This window comes from Podarcis filfolensis (assembly GCF_964270895.1).
Source record: "Podarcis filfolensis genome assembly, chromosome: 9".
Lineage (NCBI taxonomy): Eukaryota > Metazoa > Chordata > Lepidosauria > Squamata > Lacertidae > Podarcis > Podarcis filfolensis.
In genome coordinates, this window is record NC_139610.1 from 47,148,550 (window position 1) to 47,171,108 (window position 22,559).

The 22,559-nt window shown below is 37.5% G+C and overlaps 1 protein-coding gene across 1 annotated transcript in view; it reads right to left on the minus strand.

Moving 5' to 3' along the window:
• Positions 1-22,559, minus strand: part of HSPA4L (heat shock protein family A (Hsp70) member 4 like) — a 27,150-nt gene continuing 4,591 nt past the window's right edge. The window contains exons 2-19 of the mRNA XM_083571226.1: positions 21,154-21,211; positions 20,893-21,033; positions 20,018-20,140; positions 17,746-17,845; positions 16,658-16,791; positions 14,712-14,956; positions 14,548-14,624; positions 13,681-13,832; positions 13,178-13,284; positions 12,066-12,199; positions 9,716-9,915; positions 7,338-7,439; positions 6,680-6,817; positions 6,255-6,380; positions 4,318-4,425; positions 2,688-2,807; positions 1,892-2,053; positions 1-1,070 (exon numbers count right to left, since the gene is read on the minus strand). Of these exons, the coding sequence (XP_083427352.1) occupies positions 888-1,070; positions 1,892-2,053; positions 2,688-2,807; positions 4,318-4,425; positions 6,255-6,380; positions 6,680-6,817; positions 7,338-7,439; positions 9,716-9,915; positions 12,066-12,199; positions 13,178-13,284; positions 13,681-13,832; positions 14,548-14,624; positions 14,712-14,956; positions 16,658-16,791; positions 17,746-17,845; positions 20,018-20,140; positions 20,893-21,033; positions 21,154-21,211 (2,410 nt within the window). The 3' untranslated portion in view covers positions 1-887. The remainder of the gene's footprint in view (positions 1,071-1,891; positions 2,054-2,687; positions 2,808-4,317; positions 4,426-6,254; positions 6,381-6,679; positions 6,818-7,337; positions 7,440-9,715; positions 9,916-12,065; positions 12,200-13,177; positions 13,285-13,680; positions 13,833-14,547; positions 14,625-14,711; positions 14,957-16,657; positions 16,792-17,745; positions 17,846-20,017; positions 20,141-20,892; positions 21,034-21,153; positions 21,212-22,559) is intronic.

A 22,559-nucleotide genomic window follows, 5' to 3' on the forward strand; every position in this document is an offset into this window, starting at 1 on the left:
TTACCAGTTAATGTGTGTGTATTTTCCACTTTTAATTCTGAGGAGGACATATTTAAAGAACATGCATAGGCAGCATTCAAAATTAAGCTAAATTAGCAAGTCTGGAGGTAATTAAGAGAAATGAAAACATGAGTGAGTCCCCAGTTATGGCCTTCAAACTTTCACTAACGTTTCATACTATTACAACTTTAAACAGTGTCCTCAGCATCAACACAGAATATGATATATAGGACTGTGTGTACACGGAGACCATGAGCTTTATTTTGAGTCATGTTGCTAAGGCTTATGACAAAGAATGCTGCTGGTATGAGCTCCTTTCAAGCCTTGGATGTTTTGTCTACAAGGTTCTTACAGTTTTCATGGTACATCAACAAGATTAACTAATTTGCCAGCTAACCTCTATTTTAATATTTAAATTAGAACAGTACAACAACTAGAAAAAGGTCAGTGCTTCAAGTGGCAATATTTAAGCCACATCAAATCCAATATCTTCCAAAATAAAGATGCAGAGATCTAGACTTCAGCATCAGTAGTGCAATACAGTGGCCTTTCCTGAATAAAGGAGCAGAGGCTTACCCACAATAAAAGCTTTAAATAAGGTAGATTGTTGTCATTTATATAGCAATTCTGCCTATTTGATATAAAATATATCGGGAAAGCTTAAACTGACTTTTACAATCTACATTCAACTAACGCTCCACATAAGCGGTATCATGGAATGAACAATGGGAATGCACTCAAATAGAAAAACACTTTCAAACCTACTGCAAAGAACAAAGGACAGAAAGTTGACTAACTGAACATCTGTAGTGTGAATCAGACATAAAAGAAAGATGGACCCTCTGATTACTTGCACTGCTTTTAATGGACTGAAAGAAATGCAAAACTTAGTCCACATCCATTTCTTCAGATGATTTAGGCTGCTGGCAACTGTCCTCTGATTTTGTGTCAGCACCACTCTGTCCATTCATTGGTCCATTGTGTTCACTAGATTTTGACTGATCTTCAGACAGTGGCTCTGCCTTGGGCTTAGGCTTGTAAATAATAGGGTTACATAAACTGTCCAGTTCCTGTTATTAAAATGAAGAGGGAGAAAATATGGTAAGCTGGCAAAAAATACGAATGTAATGGATTATGATGTGGTATTTGGGAGGTATACCTGGGGGTAATTATTTCACTAAAGATCTGCCCATGACTGAAAGATTCTGGTATCAAGCAACTGTTTACAAATCAGCTTGAAGAGCCTTCAGATAATGGAAACTGCTACAAATCTTCTTAGCTACATTATTATCTGCTCCAATTGTTGAATCATCAAGCTTTCTGTGAAGTATGCTAAATGGCACACATAGGAAATTGCTTCTTGCTTATCCAGAGACAGAAATTATCCACTGCTAGTCAAAATCTACTGCACATTTTCAATCAATCTAAATTGTTGCCAAATATCAGAACACAGGGTTTTCAAAACAGATATATGGTTTTACCTGCAATATATGCAGGCATGCGCACAGACATACACAAAAACACCTATATACCCTTTATGCACATTTAGTGTAAGAAAAACAACAGATGCTCCTTCCATTGATGGAGTGAAACTTTAAGATCCAAGCCAAATTCTTCTGCATCAATCAAAGCTTTAGCTGATTTTTGGTGTCACCATACTGAGACACTGTGATTCAAAGCCCTGTGTCTACAGATGGGTCACATTAACAGTTATGGTAGATGGAGCTCACCGTGTATAGATGCTAAAGAGTAACTGTACTACTGATATCCTTTTTATTAACTTTAACAGGAATGTTTGTTATCCCCTTCTATTATTTGGAATATTCATTTATTTCTTGGTCTATCCATATTTATATTAATCCCATTTCATTCACAGAAATTTCACATTTACCTTAGATTTCGCTGTTATTTCTGCCACTTTCACAACAGGATCCTGGGTGAGACTCAGCCTGTTCTGTGCATTCATTTTTGAGTTCAACCAATTCATTGCTTCACTGGTATACTTTTCAACTTTTTCCATATCAACAGGATCAATGTGATCATATTTTTCATCCTAGAGGAGGAAAAATTTTGTAATTATTGGTAAGTTATTTAAATTCAGAATTCAGAAAGGTAATGAATACATATGCTCATTTCTGAAGTCATTCCAGACTATTATTAAGGAAGCATAACTATGGTTACGTATGATGTGTGAACTGATAAATCATGATTTGCTATCAGCAAGCAAATCAGAAAAATTAGAATACCATATTCATGGGCCACATCCAATCTATGAGCCAGGAGTTCTGCATCTCTTCTCTATGCTACGGTCTTTTCCAAACAGCACAATTTTGCAAACTTGAGTAATTATATATTAAAAGGAACTCTAGGTTTGGAAATACAATTTGTGAAAAGTCACTCCATCTTATTTACTGATGGACAAACAAAGCTTAGACATAAAATATATTATCAATTGTTACATACCACAGAAGAAATGTTTAATTGTGAATATAGTATGTTAAGGATATTAAAGAAAAAAAACAAGACACTACAAGATGAAAAAGAAGACATATTTGTTTCTGTTTAAAGGAGACACATTTTACCCTCTTTCAAAATATTTTGTTGACAAATAATTTGTAGATTAGGTAAGTTATACAGGAGTTCAATACAGTACTATTAGAACTATCCTGTAAATCTTATGGACCTACCTTATTTTTGTATCCTTCTACAGCTTTCATAAGCAGCTGGAGTTTCTTTCCCAAATCATTTAATGCTTTAGGCCTCTCTTCATGTTCCATGTATCTATCATGAATAGGACCGCCAAATTTCTACAACAGAAGAAGCAGAAGTTGAGGTATTTAAAAAGTATTCCCTAAAAACTGGAGAAAGCATGAATAAAGGTAGCATATTTTTGGAACTATTAAGCAGAATTCCTTGTAAACCTACAGGAAAAAAGAATGGCAATCTGGGGAAGCAAATGAACTAGTTATTTTGCTGGGGAAACAGAAAAGTGGCTCACATACCAGCATTAGCAAGCCTCTCTTCTCTACTGTATTTAGAATCAAAGGGTTGATTCCAGAGTTGCAGAGCCAAGCTCTACAACCTGACTGCTCTTGTGGGTGGAAGGGGATATGCTATTTCCCTCCACAATCTGCTCCAGAGTTCAAGGCCCTCTCAAACAGCACAGGAGGTGCAAACCCCTCCCTACTGCTTGCAGGAGTGCCTAGTAGAGTGGGAGCCTCTGCTGGATCAGACTCACTTCTGTGAACAAGAGGCGGCTTTCTGTTCCTAGAACAGCAGGTCTGGAACCAATTCATGAAGTTAGAGACCATCAAATTCCAGCTAATGCTCGATACAAGAAATCCAGAGCTAGTATATCCCCAACTATAATTTCATCTTACCAACCTTGGTTTGGAAGTGTATGAGACAAATGCAGGGAAAATGAAATTAATCATCAACAAGTTGCTGTGACACACATTATCAGCACCACAGATGAGAAAGTCTTGCTCAGTGAGGGAGTAATACAAGTCCTGCCTAGGTGAAGGCATAGCTGGACAGAACTTGAAAGGGGGCATTTTCTCTTGCTGCACTGAGATTATGGAACATCTTGCATTGTAAAGTGCAGCTGGTCCCCTCTCTCAATGTTTTTCACTGGTCCTTGAAGATGATTTTATTTTGGAAGGCTACTGTTTTAGGAGGCAAATGAAAACTCAGTTTCAATGTCATGGTAAACCATAAGCCACCTTATCAGAGCCACTCTGCTCCTTTCCTGGTGCAGGAGAAACAACCACTGGTTTAGCATTATGTCCACACTGGGAATCAAGGCTTGTTTCAGTCCAAGCAAATCATGATCTCTAGCCAAGGTTTCTTGGGGGCTGGTAGGGAGACTTGCAAATAACTTTGTGCCTCTGGTCCCCTGGTTCTTCTTGCATCTTCTACCAGGAGTCACAACAAACAACAGGCTGGGTGTAAGCCTCAACCCATGAAGGACTAACTACCTGATTGTTTTTTTAATTAATTTTAATTTTATAGTCAGTCACCATAAGGTACTTGGGTTGGCAGGAAGGTATAATATATTTTTCTACAAGTGTACAGGTTGAAGGCTTAGTTTTTTTACTGGGAGGTATGCAAAAGAAAATGCTGATATCAGTACTCAAAGTCCGTATGAAGCTATAGTACTTGCAACTACTCCATTTAATCAACTTTAATTAATGCTCTTGTGACATCTTGAATCTCTTGCTGTCTCTGGTCAAATTTCAGTGGCTTTAAGACAGCAAAGCTACTAGTCCACATATCTACGACATTCAATTATTACACTTCTTAAAATACAGGTCTTACTTTCATTTCCTGAAGTTTTTCCACATATACATGTTTTGGTTGGTCTTCTCCATCTTCATAAAGCCAGTTTTCTGTGTCCTCCAACATTAAAGTTATCTTTCTTGAATCCTAGAAAAAGCAGTACAAAAAGCCTTGCCATTTTGAATGAGTGAAAACAGAAGCTGTCTGTGTAAAAATGCATTCAGCTACAAACACCGATATCCAATACTGACACTGTAACAATAATGTGTTATAGGAAATTGAGTTTTACAGAATTTTACAGAAAAGGGGGAAATAGTTTCAGCGCTTCAGCTATAATGGTATTAAAAACTAAACTGGAATGCTAACTGGGTCCCATGCATTATGCTAAAGTATAGAAACAGCTAGTAGAAATTGAGTTTTGTTACAATTATTCTAAGGGTATTGTGTCCTTGCTTTACCCCTCATAATTTCTGCATAAACATTTAACAATCTGTGTGACTCAGGCACAGCCTGAATGACAGGACAAGGTAAAGCTAAGTAAATTAAGTCTAATGGTTAATTAGTCAAGCAATGCATGAAGGCTATAATTGCATTTAAGCTTCTCTCTGAAATACCCTGCTAATTTATTTTAGTGTTGCTGTAGTTAAAATGTAGTACATTTAAATCTATAGTCATGCAGAATGCCACACTAATTTATTTTCCCCCATTCCAATATATATTCATCAAGTGATTTGTGACAAATGTAGCAATAGGAAACACAGGAAAGTCAACAAAATGGGGGGGGGGGATGAAATTCTGAAGCTGTAGCTGAAATGCATATAGCTCAGAAACGATTTTAAATTGATAGGATTGAAAGTTAAAAGCACACCCATATATTTTGAGCTTGTATGTTATTATAAAAGAACTGGAAGCGAAAATGACATGTGGCTTTTCTCTAAAAATGAAAGATACGTTTATTGATTCTTTATTACTTCACACTTTCCCTCATATTTCAAAAAGGAACATTTATGTTTTAGGTAATATGCAAATGTATTTACGCTGAATCAATACATCAAATTATCTTTCTTTTAACTAATTACTGTAGTCAACTAAAAAATCAGTTTCTGCTACTCTAAAGTATACCATGTTAACTTTAGAATATGCTGTACAAATATTGAAAGTTTTTCTCCAATAGTCCACTAAGTATTTGATCTGAAATATTTGATTGACGTTTCTTCCTAAAGCATACTTCGTATGACTTAAATGTTATATTCAAATTCAATGTTTTACCTGGAAATGATTATTACAATATTTGTATATATTAATGTTTGTATATATTTTATGACATGATGTGATAATAGGAACTTCCCTTACATTACTTAGAATATAAGAAAAAACTGAAAGCAGTGAAAACAATAAACATACATGCTTCAGCATGCATAGGAATCTGGGTACGGTTCCTGTTAAAATTACAAATTTCATTTGCCTGCTATTTTATTCATTCAAGTTGCCCTGTTTGATTAGCACTGTGTATATTCATTATGTTACTACTTTTATGCAAAATGGATTTCTCAAAACATAAAGTCTTGTAACAGTGGGAATTTTTAATATTCTAATATAATATAACTCCAAAATCAATTTTAAGAATTAACTTATGGGACCAGTTTAAACATTACAATCCTGTATTAGAACTTCAAAAATGCAAGTAAAATGCTGATTTAAAGAGGTGAAGGCAAAGATCTTCAAGAGCTCTGCAAGACCTATGCCAGACTAATCGCCAGAACTCTCCAATGTGACAAAGACTTATGCCTTCAAAAACTTTTCATTTTGTTATATGTGCTGTTTAATGAAAATACAGTAGGGTGAATTCAATGCTATAGTGCAGCTGTGATTTAAGGCACACTGCACTTTTCCGACATCAGCTACCCTCCTTTTCTTTCAGTATGATTTGCCAATTAAACAGATTCCTCATGTTATAAATGCACAATGATTCTTACATCTTCAGTGATGAATTTTTCATAGACACCACAGAGCTTGTCTCTTAGATCATACACATACTCTTCAACAGCATTTTTGGCATCATTTTTCTCCTTCTCCAGCTTGTCTTGCATTACCATCTTCCCCTGTAAGAAAATTTTAAGTCATTTAAAATCTTGACAAGTACAGAGATGTTATTTTTTTCAAATATGTTTTTGGGAATCTTCCACAACAAACCTCTTCTGACTCTGGAATCTGTTGAACTGAACCAACCACAGTGTCATGTACTCTAAACTTGGTAAACTTATGAATAAAAAAAAAATACAATATTCCATCACTTAACTGTAATAGATTTACTATTATAACTCAGTTTCTTCTAATTCTTTTATTTAATCTAGAATTGAGACATCTGCTTTACAGACATGGAATAACTCTGTATCCTTACCTCATTTTCAATGTAGCAGTTAATAACATCCTGTCCCACCTGTCTGTATAGGTTAACCTGGATAGGTAGATCAATACTCTTGATCTTTGCTTTAGTTTTGCCAGACTGAGCTGTGTCAATCTTGTCTCCTGAAGCAGTCTGCAGAATTACACATTGAAATATATGTCAACATTCAGAATATTTGAACCCATTGTACAAAAACGTGTCATATAAAGATTTGACGCAATACAATTTTAAGATGAAAGATCCACAGAAGGATAATATTACTGTTTAGCATCTGCAGATGCTGCAGGATTTTTTGGATGACACTTAAGTCAAGCAAGGAAGCTAGTTCAAGCAATGCTTAAATAGAAAATCCTCTTAGAAGCGCTTTAGATTAACAACCAAAGAAGAGCTACTGCATCAGTTTCTATTGAGGGTGTGTAAGGCTATCTTAATTCTCTGTGTCACAGGATGCACTTGAAGCCCATTAGCGCATGAATGAGTGTTTAATGCCTAGATAGCAAAACTCATGGCTATATTTAAGTAAGTTATTGCGGACTGATCACACAATAGTACAAGGGTATTTCCCCATCAACTTCTTAGCAGTTTTGGACAAGAGCCATTCCTATTCTAAGATTTGAGGTCCTCAAACTTATCTTTGCTATTTCATACTGACCTTTCCTTCACAGCTTATATGATCAACTTCCTCATCGCCTTGATTATGCTGCTCATGTTGGTTCTTGTGATTGCCATCATCTTGATCAACCTGCATTTTAGCCTATAAAAAAAGAAAAGTTTTACCTCCACACTAAACTTTACAGGAAGGTGTACTCTAGTCATCTACATAGTAGCTTTGTGCAATCAGACAAAATGTATCAGTAAAAAAAGCACTTTACTTAACTAGTGCTTGTTTACTTGAAGCACACAACTGTTACTCTTAGCATAATGTTTAAGGCTTCTCAAGCCTTGTTTCCTTCAACATGATAAAGGCAAGGAAAACATATTCTAGATCATGAAATTCTAAATGGTGGCAATTAGATTACTCCCACAATACTGGAAAACAAATGAAAGACGACAAGAGGATGGAGTTGATTAACCCCAAATGAAGACAAAACTTTTCAGAACTATGGGTCCTGAATCCTTTCATACTCTATTAGATTATGGTCGTTGCTCAGTGGGGTTTAACACACCAACTAGCAGGGCCACCACTGTATCCGCATTGCTGGATGTGACAGAAGAAGGGGACAGGTGGATCTCTGTATAAATCTTGAGATGATGAGGCAATCTGGTCTGGATTGAGCCTGATGCAGCCACATGACAGGAGTGGAACCAGCCTGGAAACCAATGAATCCCAGGCCAACTCAGTCCCCTCCCATTTCAGGGCTTTCTGCTGGTTTCTGCCTGGCCATTTGGCACCTTCAACCAATCCAACTTCTTTCTCCTCTCCAAGGCCAGTGTAAAGAGGTTTAAACTGCTCTGCCAAATGCCTATCTATCTTATAAATACAACATTAGTGACAGTTTAGAAGTAATCTGATTCTTTTGACATACACTGTCACAATATATCAAAGAAGCCCAAAAATATAATATAGAAAAAAACAGCATTGCAACTAGGGACTTCCTCTAGCTTACAAAAATAAAAAGCTGAGTACAAAAATGGGAAGATTTAAACTCAGCTATAGTGGTAAGCAGGAGTACAGCAAGAAACAGATGGTGGAATGAACCTACGGTATAGGCCCCAAACCTAGCAAACTAATACAACAAGGAGTCACAGAGGGATACAGAAGCATACAGAGGGATACAGAACTCAGGGATAGCAGAGCATTCATCCTGTATATGAGATTTCAGTAAATAAGAAATTTAGACAAGTATTTTTATACCGTTTACTAATTTTGAGTGTCTACACTGGCACCAATAGCATGCTTCATTTAATCATTAGTTTTGAAGCAGTTAACCAACCACTAGATGAGAAGTAATTTTTGCTAAAGATATTGAATTATCTTATAGAATATTAAGATGTAAATATCACAATATTAAAACCAAGACTGGTAGTATTTTAATTCCGAAATGCATAGCTATTGCCAAGTACTTAAGAACTTCCTTTTCTGAAAAGATTTCTTTCATTTATGTCCCACTTTTCTCAGAAAAGGAACAAACTGAGGGGAAAGTATCTTTGCTATCTTAAAGCAAACTGAATGCTACGTATATAAACAAACCTCATCCTCAGAGTCAAGGAAGTCATCCTCAATTATGAAAGCTAATTGCTGATATGCATCATAGTAGAAACAGAAGATAATTAGTTGGTGCAGCACAGAAAACAAGACTTAGACATTAAAAATGGTTACTTTTTATTCAGAAGAGCATTTTTCTACTTAGTATTCAGGACATTTAAAATTTTAAAAACCAGGTTTAGCAGATATTCAGGTTACTTGTATGCCTCAAAGACAGACAAACACAAGCATCGACTGCTCACCTTCAGTAAGAATTTGTTTTAGTAAAATGTTTAAAAACTTCCAGAATGAAATTTTAAACATTGCAAGCCAAGGAGGCACTGCAAAAATTTATAAATGGGAATCTATTTGCGGAAACTGAAGTTTAATCCAAAGTGAGTATTAGTGTGCACAGCTGGGTTATCAAGTTTTTATATGCATATGTGTGTTTGTGTGTGTTTGTGTTTGTTTGTGTGTGTGTGTGTGTGTATTTTCACTCCTGCTTTATTAGAGGAATCATGTATTTTGGTAAAAGGAAAATAAAAAATAGAGCTACTGAAAGCAACTTGTATTAGTGCAGGTGAACTGCCTACAATGACAATTACAAACTGCAGCTTTATGAGCAAGTATGGATACCAGAAAAGGATCAGGAGAAGTCGGAAACGGAGTTAATGGTGGACAAAGAAAACTTCAAGGGGACAGGAACTTACATAACTTTTAAATATTACTAAAAGCTAAGGGGCTACTTAAGCAAGTAGATTTTTCAGTAGATCATTAAAAAATAAAGTTTTAGTAAAAATTATGTTCTACTTGTAGTTGTGAGAGGATTTCATAGTTTAACATACCAGCTCCTCTTTGCTTGGATTCTTGCAAGGCAATTCTGTGTCCATAGCAATATCGCTTGGATCACCTTCTGCATGTTGCTTCTCTATCACAGATGCATTAGCCACACTGAAGATTCCATGGACATTAACTCGAACTTTCACTTTCACTTTTGAATTGTCACCATCATGTTGGGGTCCAACGTTTTGAATAACAAAATGACCTGAACAATACAAAGCAGACATTGGACATTGGCTTGTAGACTTGTTTTTTTATGCTAAGCCCTCATGATTACTTACATTTATTTACACACTTTTAAAAAGTAAATGTTAGCAACTAGCAACTCCTAGATTACAACCTGTTCATAAAGATGCTTTATGAAGGCTGCCTCTGATCAGAGGCACCTATATTGCTTCTGTCCCCAACAAGGACAAGATAAACTCTTGAAACAAATCTACAGCTGAAAAGAAGATGGCACAGTAGACAGAGTGGACTCACCAGCAATGTGCATTGTAATGTGATGTGCGCTATTTAACATTTCAATATTCTACAAACTCGAACCAGAAGATCTATTTTGCCAGTGCTCACAATCTAATTAAATTACTGTGGGATTATAAACACATTGAGTGACATTTGACTCAAGCTAAAGGACTTTTGCTCTTGAAATGGGTTCTGGCTCTGTATGTACTGGTTCTGTTTCTGCACAGATCAACATTTGGAAACTTCCTGAGCTATGCAGAGGCCTGTCCTAGCCTTCAGGACACATGCACAGAGGTGCATAAGTCCCTGCCTTCCTGGTAAGCTCCTAAGAGCTCAAATGTTGATCTGCCTAGGCATACAAAAAGACCACGAAGCACTGTCTGTTACTGTGCCCTGAGACAGATGAGTCAGTTATCACATACTCCTGACAGGAACTAACCTTCTGAACTTATGCAACTACACTGTAGAAAAGAAAAGCTTTAATTTAAAATAATATCAAGGTACCACTATGATTGTTTAATCTAAAAGCAATGAGCCCATGTAGGTAAGAAAGGGAGGTTTCAGCTCCCAATTGTAGCTTCATCCCAGACTGGAATACTCAACGATTGCTAGGAAAAAGGAAATACACCAAGGAAGATATGCCAGAGAAGCAGAACACTTACAGATACAGGGAGAAGTCAAAATGGCCCAGAAGCAAATTATAACCTCTACCAGCAAAATTAGAAGAAAGGAGGGAAACAGCTGCATGGCTTGATGGCCTTAAGGATGTGCCACTCCACTGCATTACACAGCCAAGCCAGAACATATTAATACTGAATGGAAGCAGTCAATGGAGGCCAAACTGCATTTTAAGTGGCTTCTGCCTTGCAAATGACAGTGTTGTGCCTCTGCTTTGACAACTACTAAAAAAAGGTAAAGGACCCCTGACAGTTAAGTCCAGTCGCAGACAACTTTGGGGTTGCGGCGCTCATCTCACTTTACAGGCCAAGAGAGCTGGTGTTTGTCCGCAGACAGTTTTTCCAGGTCATGTGGCCAGCATGACTAAGCCGCTTCTGGCGCAAGGGAACACCGAAACCAGAGCAGCGCACGGAAACACCATTTACCTTCCCGCCTATTTATCTACTTGCACTTTGACATGCTTTCGAACTGCTAGGTTGGCAGGAGCTGGGACTGAGCAACGGGAGCTTACCCCATCGCGGGGATTCGATCCGCCAACCTTCTGATCAGCAAGCCCAAGAGGCTCAGTGGTTTAGACCACAGCGCCACCAGCATCCCTTTTGACAACTACTATATTCATGTTATTTCCCTCTGCCCACTGTAAACTCGCAGCTATCATTCCTCAGCTAAGTATTGCTAGAATTTTGCAGTACACGTTGTTTAAATTATCTGTTGAAACACTACTGAGCTTGGAATCCAAGAGCAACTTTGGGTTCACTCAGAGCCAACCTATGGAATCTTTTACTTTTAACTTTTAAATGGCAGGTACTTCTTGCCATATCAAACTGGTTTTGAAAATTTCTCCAAGAGACTTGCAATGCAAGCCTGGCAAGACACTGTTCAAAAAACACTACAGGCAAGACACTGTTAAAAAAACCGAAATCGAAAGCTCCCCTGGGAATGAGGATTGTTACGTAGTTCTTTAAATACAGAGGTCTGGATTCAAAGGGAGAGAAATACAGTCTTAAATAATTGAAGCAGAAAAGCTAAACATTAAATATATTCAAGGACAAAGTGTAAATGAAAGCACTGTACATGAGCGGATTCAAAGACTGATTCTGAGACTAACCATCTCTTAATTTTGTTACACTAGTATTTGAGTATTGAAACAATGGTTCTTTTTCAAAGTTAGAACATACTGTAATGCCATGCTCAAGAAGTAAAGAAACATGTTACCTATTCTTGTATCAGGATAAGGAATGTCATGTGGATGGGTGTAAAATGCTTCCAGCTCAAAAGGCTCCTTCTTGTGGAAAGTAATAACCTTTGAGAATGGAGCAGCGTGGTTTTTGCAGAACACTTCACATTCACTACAAAAAATAAAATATTCTTTATACACCATATGAAAGTTTGTACACCATATAAGTTACAACAACAATAAAATATCAGACATTTCAGAGTTTCATTCATGAGTTTCGGAGGTGCAGGTATTTTTATTTGCAGGCATTTTTATTTGCATGTGTTGACTCTACAATTCAACTATATCCTTTTCCCAGTTCTCCTGTATATTAAGAGAGTTTGTGGAAAGAAAGAGGAGCAGATGTTATAAGAAAGTCCTTGGTAGCTGCCCAAAATTTGTTGTCACTACTAACTTTACCTAAGAGGTGCAGGATCTCATCTCAGATATCATAGTGAGATTTGGAGATGCTTGTGGTACAACTCCAAAGTCCAGCACAAGGTTAAGGACAAGTCCCAATTCTCCTCCTGAGTTTGGAATCAAGAAGAAAAGAGCTTGGGGTGCTCTCTTCCCAGTGATGTTAAGCTTCAGGGGTGCTCCAAGTACCTCTGATGCCCAGCATGGCTGCATTTCCCCGTGCTCCTCTTCCCCACTATGAATACATCTCATAAGAATAAAGCTAGGGGATGGCTCTTTATGTCATCATGAGTTTCAGAGGTGCTCACACTACAAGAGAGAGGAATGCTTGCCAAGGTGAACATCGCAAATGAATCTGCATGATGTGCTCCTGTCCTAGTTTCCTTCCCTAGAGAGCTGGAGGTTAAAAAGATCCCTAGTTATCTGTATAGCATAGGTCACACAAATGTTTTCCAGCATGTGTTAACTATCTAGCTTACTATGAAAGGACACAAGACCATGTTATCAAGCAAAACAGGAAGAAAGAAAAGCACTTCATGGGAATGTCTATGTCAAAGTGATTGTGTATCTCTGCTTTGCTTACATTCAATGCACATTTTTAGAAATTTCCCTGTATTATAAATAGCAAATCTAACTCATCTATTTACTGACCCTTTGACACACTATCGATTTGGAACGTTGCTCAAATTCTTACCCTGTCCCCTCCTCATAAGATGACTGCCACCTCAGAGTAATTGAGTACGGAACAACATCTGTGATGGAAAACTCACGGACTTTAAATGCTGGAGAAAGAATTGCACACTAGGAAAAAAGATAAAATATCACTAAGTCTTGTGATTATTACATATTTGCTTTGTGTCTGGCTTTATGACCAGCAACATACATTTAATTTCACAAAGTAATGATTTTCATGCAGACCTGTTACACTAGCCACCAGCACAAAAAGGATATGCAAAGAACAAGAAGAGAAAGAATGGCAACTCTCTTCCCCAATAAAAAGTATACTCAAAATGGAAATTACTACAAAAAAATAGTGTGAACAATTAAAATATGGCATTATACCAGTGCCTTGCAATTTTCACTATGATGGCCTGGTCCAAATCGCACTATAATTATAGCATGTCTCATTGAGGTCAAATTACCAATCCCAGAAATATTAAGTAGTATTGCTAATGAAATATTGTTAAGTAAACATACCTGCAACGCACAGCCTCTTGCAACAGCTTCATCAGCATTAAGTGTGGTACTTATCTCCTTGCAGAAAAATCTGCTAATCTGCTCCTTCACTGCTGGAATTCGAGTTGCTCCACCTACTATTTCTATACTGTAAATATCTTCACGCTGCAGTTCTAGTAGACACATAAGCAGACAATTTGCTTCCATAGTTTGAGGAGAAGATACTGCAGTTTTTATACTGAAACTCTGTGCCTGGGGGAAAAGTACTTAGGGAGAGGAACGATGTGTCCCTTTTGCTGTTAAAACTGGGACTCCACGCCATGACTGTATACATGACTGCAGCAAATATTTATTAGGGATTGCCACTGCTGCTCACATTGCTTGCCAACCCAGCCTACCTACCCCACACTGCCACCCCCTCCCTTTACATCTAATCCAAACCCCTTCAACCTCCCATCCCTTTGACAAACCTTGTCCCACAATGTTTGCACCTAACTCTCCCATCACCTCACATGTGTTGGGCCAATGACATGTTGGGACAGCCCCATTGTCATCATGGCAGCCATGAAGTCCTGAGCCACCCCAGTCAGTCAGATTGGCATGGATGTTGAAGTCCCCCAAAACCAGAAATCTGGGGGTCTTCAACATCACCTCTGAAACCAGCTGTCAGCTCAGGCAGGGAGACTGCTGGGCAGCAAGGTGGGCAGTAACCCAGCAGAATCCCTAATCTGTCCTGATTGCCCAATGCCAGGAACACTCTAGTGGTATATAAATTTTAAAAATAAATAATGTAATAATAAATACTGGTCAGACTGACAAACAAGAACTTTAGCTTGAAGACAAGCAGAAGACAGGTATTCATAATAAGCTGGAGCAATTTTCACTTACTTGCTTGTTCCATCACTGCTCTCAAAGGAGGTTCTACTCTGGCCAGAAGCGATGCACACAACTGTTCAAACTGAGCCCTGTTTAAAAGGGAGGAATCCATTAAGTATTATGGACAGAAATGACTACTTTTTTATTTAAGCCTTATACAAAACTGAACACACTACCTGTTCATCTTACTAGAGACATCAATGTCATTCATGAAGCATTCTATGTTCATGGGAAGATCAGAGGCATTGGCACTCATAAGCTTCTTCAGTTTTTCACATTCCTGATACAGACGCAGCAGTGCTCGAGGATTGTCCTTCACGTTTAGTTTATACTTTGATCTGAACTCTTCGCAGAAGTAATCTACCAAAGCCTCATCAAAGTTTCTACCACCCAAAAATGGGTCAAATGTAGCAGCCAGTACCTGTGAAGTTAAAGATGCAGCATGATAGTGGTAAGGAAAGTAAGTTATTTAACACTTTTTAATACTGTCCTTCATACCACCACCCTTTAGGGCAGTTTAAAACACATGAGTTGCATCAAATGCTGTGCGAGTGAAGTTCTTCTTGCACAATGTGACTTCTATTCCCTCTGTTCCCTCTGTGTAACCCCAAATCTGCTCCAAAGGGCCCCCCAACCCTCTGGAGCTGGTTCTGATTGTGGGGTGGGGATGGAAGGTACAAGAGAGGAAGTTCTGTTACAGAGCAGTCTGTTGCACAACTGGAGCTGCAGCACTGGATACAGTCCGTAAATACCAATACAATAAAAACAGTCCATTAAAATCTAATGCATACAGTAAAAACAGCAAGAACCACAGTAGCCAGACAATTCTCAAAGGCTTGGGTTCAATGACCAGCAAAGACCCAGTTGAATAAATATCTTAGGAGGTGCCAAACATGTTAATTTTATGCCTCCCAGGAAGTTAGTATCGTGCAGCAAGTTTAATGCAATGCTTACTATAAACATCTTTTAGTAGCAGTCCAAAAAATGTTAACTGTTTTGCAAAGATGGCAGAGATTAAAGCTACGATTTGCTTCTAAACCTCTTAAACCAAACAGTTGGTATCCATGGATAAATAAACAGATAGGTGATATTTCAGCTTCTGCTGCCTTCGTGAAAGTTGGATCAAACATGTATGAATCTCTTTGTGGCTTTAAGATTTAGTCTTCACCATCCTCTGCCAAAAAGCTGCAGTAATAAGAGATAAATGGTGTCTCTGTGTGGTTATGGAATGGACTTATGGTTTATGCAATGGGACTTCACCTTTTCCCTGTCCCTGTAGCCTCCTGTGCATTCCTAAAATTTAAGGAGGGTGTGAGGGAACAGGAGAGAAGTCCTGTGCATAAGTGAAAGTTGACTTGCATTATGCTGGATTTTGCCCAATATATTGACATGTCAAACTGCTTTTGGCTCACTTATTTTCTAGGAAGTTTTGAAGATGCTTGTTACTCTAATGGGAAATACAAGCATTTTAATGTCTAAAATGTTTACTAATACACTTAACTATTTAGAAGCTAGGGACAACTTATTCAGCTACATAAAGAGTGAAATGCATTCAAGTTAGATACCAACCCTCTAAAGCAGGGTGGTAAAAGTATTTTAATCTAGGGCTGCATTCCTATGTGGGTAATCTGTTGGGAGTCACATGTCAGCAGTGTTTGGAGTCTGAGCAAGTGTTGGCAAAGTTTATGGCATGGATAGCTTTCCCTCCCTGCCCCTGCCAATGTGGTATGATAGGATTCAAAACCAGCATTTGCACCTGAATAAGAGGGGATGGACATGTTTTGACTGCCACAAAGTAATACGAGGATGAGTAGATGGTTTATATCCTGATGCACTGGTACTAAGGACAGGATTTTGGAAAAAATGTTATACAGCCTCCTTCAGAAAAGAAGGTTTTGTTATTGTCATGCCACAATAACAAAAAAACTAGGTTAGGATGAAGTAGTAGGCAAATCATATTTCTTTATATGCATTTCAGAAAGGATTGCCTGATCTAAAAGAATGGTCACAGTACCAGACACTGATTTGCAGCAGCCCATTATAGCATATGAATTACTGGTAACTGTGATAATTTCCTATGCTTCTTTACTTTTCTGAATCACATGTCAATTCAGTATTTTACCTTTAATTTTCCTTTGTTAAAAGCACAAACAGAAATTTGGTATGCAGAGTGTCCCATATCAACAAAAACCACATTCCTTGGTCTCTCCTCTGGGGTTGGTAGATCCTGTTTATAAATTCCATAGGCCAGTGCAACTGCAAGATAGTAAAGAATAAATTTTGTGAAATTTAAGTAGCATTAGAATACTATTATGAAATACATTATAGAATCATGAATAAACTAAAAAGGCATTATATATCTTCAGGCTCTTCCAAGAATTCTGCTTTACTTGCATTAGAATAAAGCGACTGTATTCAGTGTTATTTGTGTGGAGTTCTGTTTCCTGCTCCCAGCATACCCTCAAAATCTTATCTGGAGGGTCCACCAAACCTTTGGACAGAGGAGGGGAAAGCTTCATTGTGCAAGCAGGTATCTGTTGTGCTAGCAGAACAACAGCAATGGATAAGATCCAAACCATTTTATATCTAAATACAATCGGTGTCTGAATTATCCAATTATGGTGTTTTGCACTTGATTTAAAACATGGAAAGACAGAAAGAGCAAACGATTCAGTGTATGCTCCTATATTCCAATGTCCTGCTGGAATCAAAAGGCTAGGTAACCAATGAAGCCAGAATCCACACATGATCAGCAATTTTGTCTAGCTATTATTATTAAAACAGACGGAATGTGTCATCAATAGCTTTATGATGGTAACTGTAACAACTCAGAAAGTTTTGTGTATCAAGATCTATCCAAAAGTACATGTAAGTATTTAAGTGGCATTTTGGATACTGCCAAATTAAAAGCCATCATGAAGAAGTGACATTTTAAACACTCATCTTCGAAATGTTTTGATTAAAAACGTGTAAGGAGATAAATGAGACACCTCAGAGTAAGATTAAAAACTATGATGGATTTGCATATACATTGCCTTAATCTCCCACCTCTACTATAGAGTAGTTTACCTGTAAACAGGCTCCCCTAGGGGGTCATGATATAGTGCATCATTTCAGCAATTGCTCTGGTTTACATCTTGACACTCAATGTAAATTTGATTCTAAACTAAGCTGTATGCTATATAGTAATAATCAAAGCCACAAGTTTACCTGCTGTAGTTTCATTCATTAACCTCAGGCAGTTTAAACCTGCTACTTGCGCAGCAGCCATTACTGACCTTCTTTCAGCATCAGTAAAGAAACTTGGGATCTGTTGAAAAAATGTTTTATTAGCTTCACTGCATTCCTTTTTTGCTAATAATTTCACACAAGGCATATTCCAAACATCTTATTGCACTGTAAAACTCAAAAATACTCCATTTAAGCAGATATAAGTCTATTAATGCATAGTACTTAAATAGTTCAATTCACATTCCAGTTAAGTAGACATGCTGAAATCACTGCAGTTTTTAGGTTTTCAGCATTAGTAAGTACAGGAAGACTGATCGTTATCCTGAAAAACTTATCCATAGTCCAGCACAAGGGAGACAAAAGAAGGACAAGACAATAAGTGTAAATAGGGAAATAATATCCATTTACTGGTATTTCAGTTGCATATACTCAGGTTTAGGGTATAGGGACATTTGGTGTGTGCCAAAAGCCTAATGAAATATGGGCTTTGAATTTCAAGGTAGCTTAACTGAGGTGTTTGGGAAGCAGTTCAAGGTATAAAGAGCTGAGGAAGGAAGAGTCCTTTGGACCACAGACGGCGATGGAGCTTAAAGAGTAAAGAAAACAGTCAGAGGTGCATCAGGATATTAAAATGGAGAAATATAGAGGGACGAACAAGGATGTGAAGGGCTTTGATAGAAGGGACATGGAATGGGCAGAAAAAGTAAGGACTTAAGAAAGAGAGCCACAGAAGGAGTGACAAGAGAAGAGAATAATGGCAGCAAAGTGCTGGATAGAAGTCTTTTTGATGGTGCTCATGCTGGTGTTATGTTATGACTATGCGTGGAAATTTATTAAAGGGATCAAGTTTGTTTAATATTTCTGTTCAAACTGAATCTAGATTCAAAATAAAAATTACTACCAAGCCAAGTTCAAGGTTATTTTATTAATTTACAAATTAGGTCCAGAGTAGCTCAGGGACTGCCTGAACCCTTGCATCCCAGCTTGATCACTGAGAACATCTACAGGAGTGTTGTTGGTCGTTTTCCCAGTTGGTGAGGCTCATTTGACAACAACAAAAAATCAAGCCTTTAATGTTAGCCTATACATTCCTTTACGTTCTTTCTAGTCAAATATAACACAAAGTGACAAGAGTGTTGTAATCTAATAGTGATATTTGCAGAAGTGGTATATTATGAAAGGTAATATCATGTACACATACCAAAATGCATGCTTCCAGTCAGATTCTAAAAGCTTGGTTCCTGGGTTGAATTCGGATTTCTTACTTTTTATCCAAAGCTGCATGAAATACTTGATTCTAGTGGGTACCAATTTACTAAACAAAAAAGTACAGCTTCTATCAATCTGTCACACTAAAACTACTTCCTGTCCATGCATTTTGATGCTTCTTCAATATCAAAGGCTGGTTAACTTGACTCCCTGAACCTGGACTCCTTTCCCATTGAAAAGAGGATGCAGCCTTGCACCATGTCAGATATTGGCTTCATTTACACTTAATGCTAAGCCACAATTTATTCAACAACTCAGGAATCATCTTGCAGATGAGCAAACAAGCAACAGCTTGTTTCTCCAAAGCTTGACTTGTTTTCTAGCTGTTCTTGCCTTGAGCCCTTTTATCAGAGAGCATCTGGAGTGGAATGGTTAAAAAAACCCAAAGTTCAAGCGAGGCTGCTGGGTCCATCATTGTTAAAACAAGCCATGGTTCTAAAACCAAGAGAAAAAAACCCAATGGCTTCACAGTATGGTTTGCTGACAGAAAAGAAACCATAGTTAGTCTGCTGGGCTGGGCTCACATATTCAAACAAATCACACTGGTTAACCAAACCATGGCTTATCATTTTGTGTGAACCAGACCTGTCTGTCTACCAAGCTAAGTATTAGCTACTCAGGCTGCCCAAGGTTTCTAAGATTGCAACATGTGACTTACCACCGAGCTAGTCTCTCCCTCTTGCATCCTTATTCATAGAGAACACAGTAAAACTAAGTAGGTCAACCTTCAACTTTACCTGAAGCCTGTCTTTGAAAAGATTTTACAGCACTGAGTACAACAGTAAATGAAAGGACTTCTGTTGCTCACATTTCTATAAGTGTTACCAGCTGGAAAAACTCAAGAGAAATTGTGGTAAATATTCTGCAAAGCATAACCATCTTAGCATATTTATGTTTCCTTTTAAGCAACATTTTGATATTCCCCAATAGAATACCACACAATTGATGTTAAGCATATTAAAGTCATAAAACGCCAACTTACTGAAATTACACAATCTGCTACAGGTTTCTTAAGTGCACTTTCTGACGTATCTTTAAGCTTAACCAAGAGCATGCCTGTAACCTGTTCAATTGCAAAGGGTCTCTCCTCATCCAAGTATCGTACCTGCAACAAAAGGAAAACAGTATCCATTAAAGCACACAGTGCCCCAGAAGTGTTACATTTTATCATAACGTGTTTCCAATAAATGTTTAATGCAATCTTCCAAAATATTGCCACAACATTTAATAGCCCTCTGAACTACAATATAAAATGCCCCATGGACGTGTCAGATATCCACTCAAGATATTTTGTATGCATACCTAAAGGTAAATCATGCATGCAACTAACATGTCGTGAAGGTACATTCATTAGGCAGATGAGACTAAATGTACACTGAACAGGAATCTACAACCAATCACAATATGGGAATTCTGACTTACAGTGTTACATATATATACACTTACAGTGTTCACACACAGAGAGAACACTTTAAATAAATAAAACAAAAGAACAAAAACTACAGATAAGATTACTTTAGAATAATGATATGGAAAAGGGAAAAGGGCAAAAAAATGGTCTGTCTTTGCTGCCACACAACCATCAGAAAGGCCCTCTTCCAGTTGCCATCTGCCTCATCTCCCATTTGAGAAGTGCCTCCAAAGATGCACAGACAGGTTTATGTGAGCAGATTCAGTATCTCCGTTATACCTTGTGCAAATGTTCAGATCTATCTCATCAAATCATCAACACTGCCCTGTTTTGGCATTGAACAATCTGGCAAATCAAACTGAAGGGATCATTTGATAGGATGCACAAAGCACCATAAATATTAACAGTTTAAATGTAGATATTGCAAGACGGGCTGGAACACTCACCTTTACTCCAACACTCCCATTAGGTAACTTCTGAAGCTCATAGGGCAGTTTGGCTCTTTCAGCTTTTATAAATGGATCATCAAATGCTCTCCCGTGCAGTTTTTTGAACCCATGCAATGTATTCTTAATATTTGTGATAATCTGTTGAAGTATAAAATTGCCATTACTAATTTCCAATGGTTATAAATTCTCATGAGAATCAAGAACTGCTGCTTGGAATGACAACAGCCTTCACTAAAGTACTAATAGTTTAATGTTTACCTGGCTCTTTGCTGCATTTCCAATAGTCCGGGCTTTAGCTCCTAGTGATATACAAGCTCTGAAATATAAAAGATATTCAATTTTCAAATGAGTCCAGAAAAGAATAAACAGGCAGTTGGGGAGACTTATTTCTGAAACAAGCAGATTTTCTTTCCATCACACACGATTAAAGTTGTGTCATTAGTTATCTTAGTAGCAAAACCATGCAAGTAAATCACTGTGGTACTAGAACAAATAGCAATCACACAAACAGACTGAACTCACACCTGCATCTCAAAAACTCAACCATTAGCATAATTTGCAAAGCAGAACCTTGAACTATCATCTTGACACTCTCCACATGTATTCAAATTCAGCCAACTTGCTTTATTCATCCATCCTTAAAAGGACAGATGGTCTTAATCTCAAGAATCTATCTCAGAAATTGGTGAGCTAACATATGGAGAATTCTATGTAATGCATTCTAGTAAGACTGTCAAATTTACATCTTTTTCTAACAAAAACACAGCTCCTTTGGAGATGTCACAAACAAAGGAACTGGGTAATACTGTTAGTTTAAAGTACACATTTGCCTGATAGTATAATGTTAGTTAACGACTGTCTCAGTTCTGTTGTATATATTGACTTTCTTCAGCCAGAAAAGTAAGTATATGCCCACATGGAGTGATGCACCACCCTCCATTTTTTCAAAGATGCACAGTTGCACTTCATAGCCAAGAACATGGATACCCCCTGGTGTGCGACCCAAAGCTAATTCTTGTTTTAATTGCAGACAGTAATTTTTCAGCAATGTGGGATAGGAAATAAGAGACAGTCTTTGCCCATAGTACATTTTGCTTGCATATTGCATGGCATGATTTAAATTAAAAAAACAAACAAAAAAAACTTGTACATATTATTTTCCAGTTGTTTTCTTGCTGCCCGTTACTAAGAATAATAATAGTCTCAGATATATATATGCCCCAATACTGCCTTTTAAGCACTTCCTAATCAATTCATGCCTAGTTAATTTACAGCTCCTTATCAGCCTAAACAGCAGAAGTCATTATTCTTATCCTACATGTATGATCATTGTAAGATTCATAATAAGGGTTTTTAAAACTCTTGAGCACTTTAAAGTTGGTGCACGTGAGGTCCTGAAATAATTGTTTATTATTTTCATTTATTATATTTCTATCCCACCCTTCCTCCCAAAGCATTCAAATGACTGGGAAATTACAAATATCTTGTTTATTACAGTTTTTTGGTTCACTGGATGTACTGCACCGTGGGATGCATTGCATCAATCAACAGCAACTTTACTTTACATGCACTGATTATTTGTGCAGGTAATCATCCTCCTTCACAATTTTCAAATCCTCAAATGACAGGGAGTTTTAGGAGCAGATTTTTGTCAGGGTTACTTC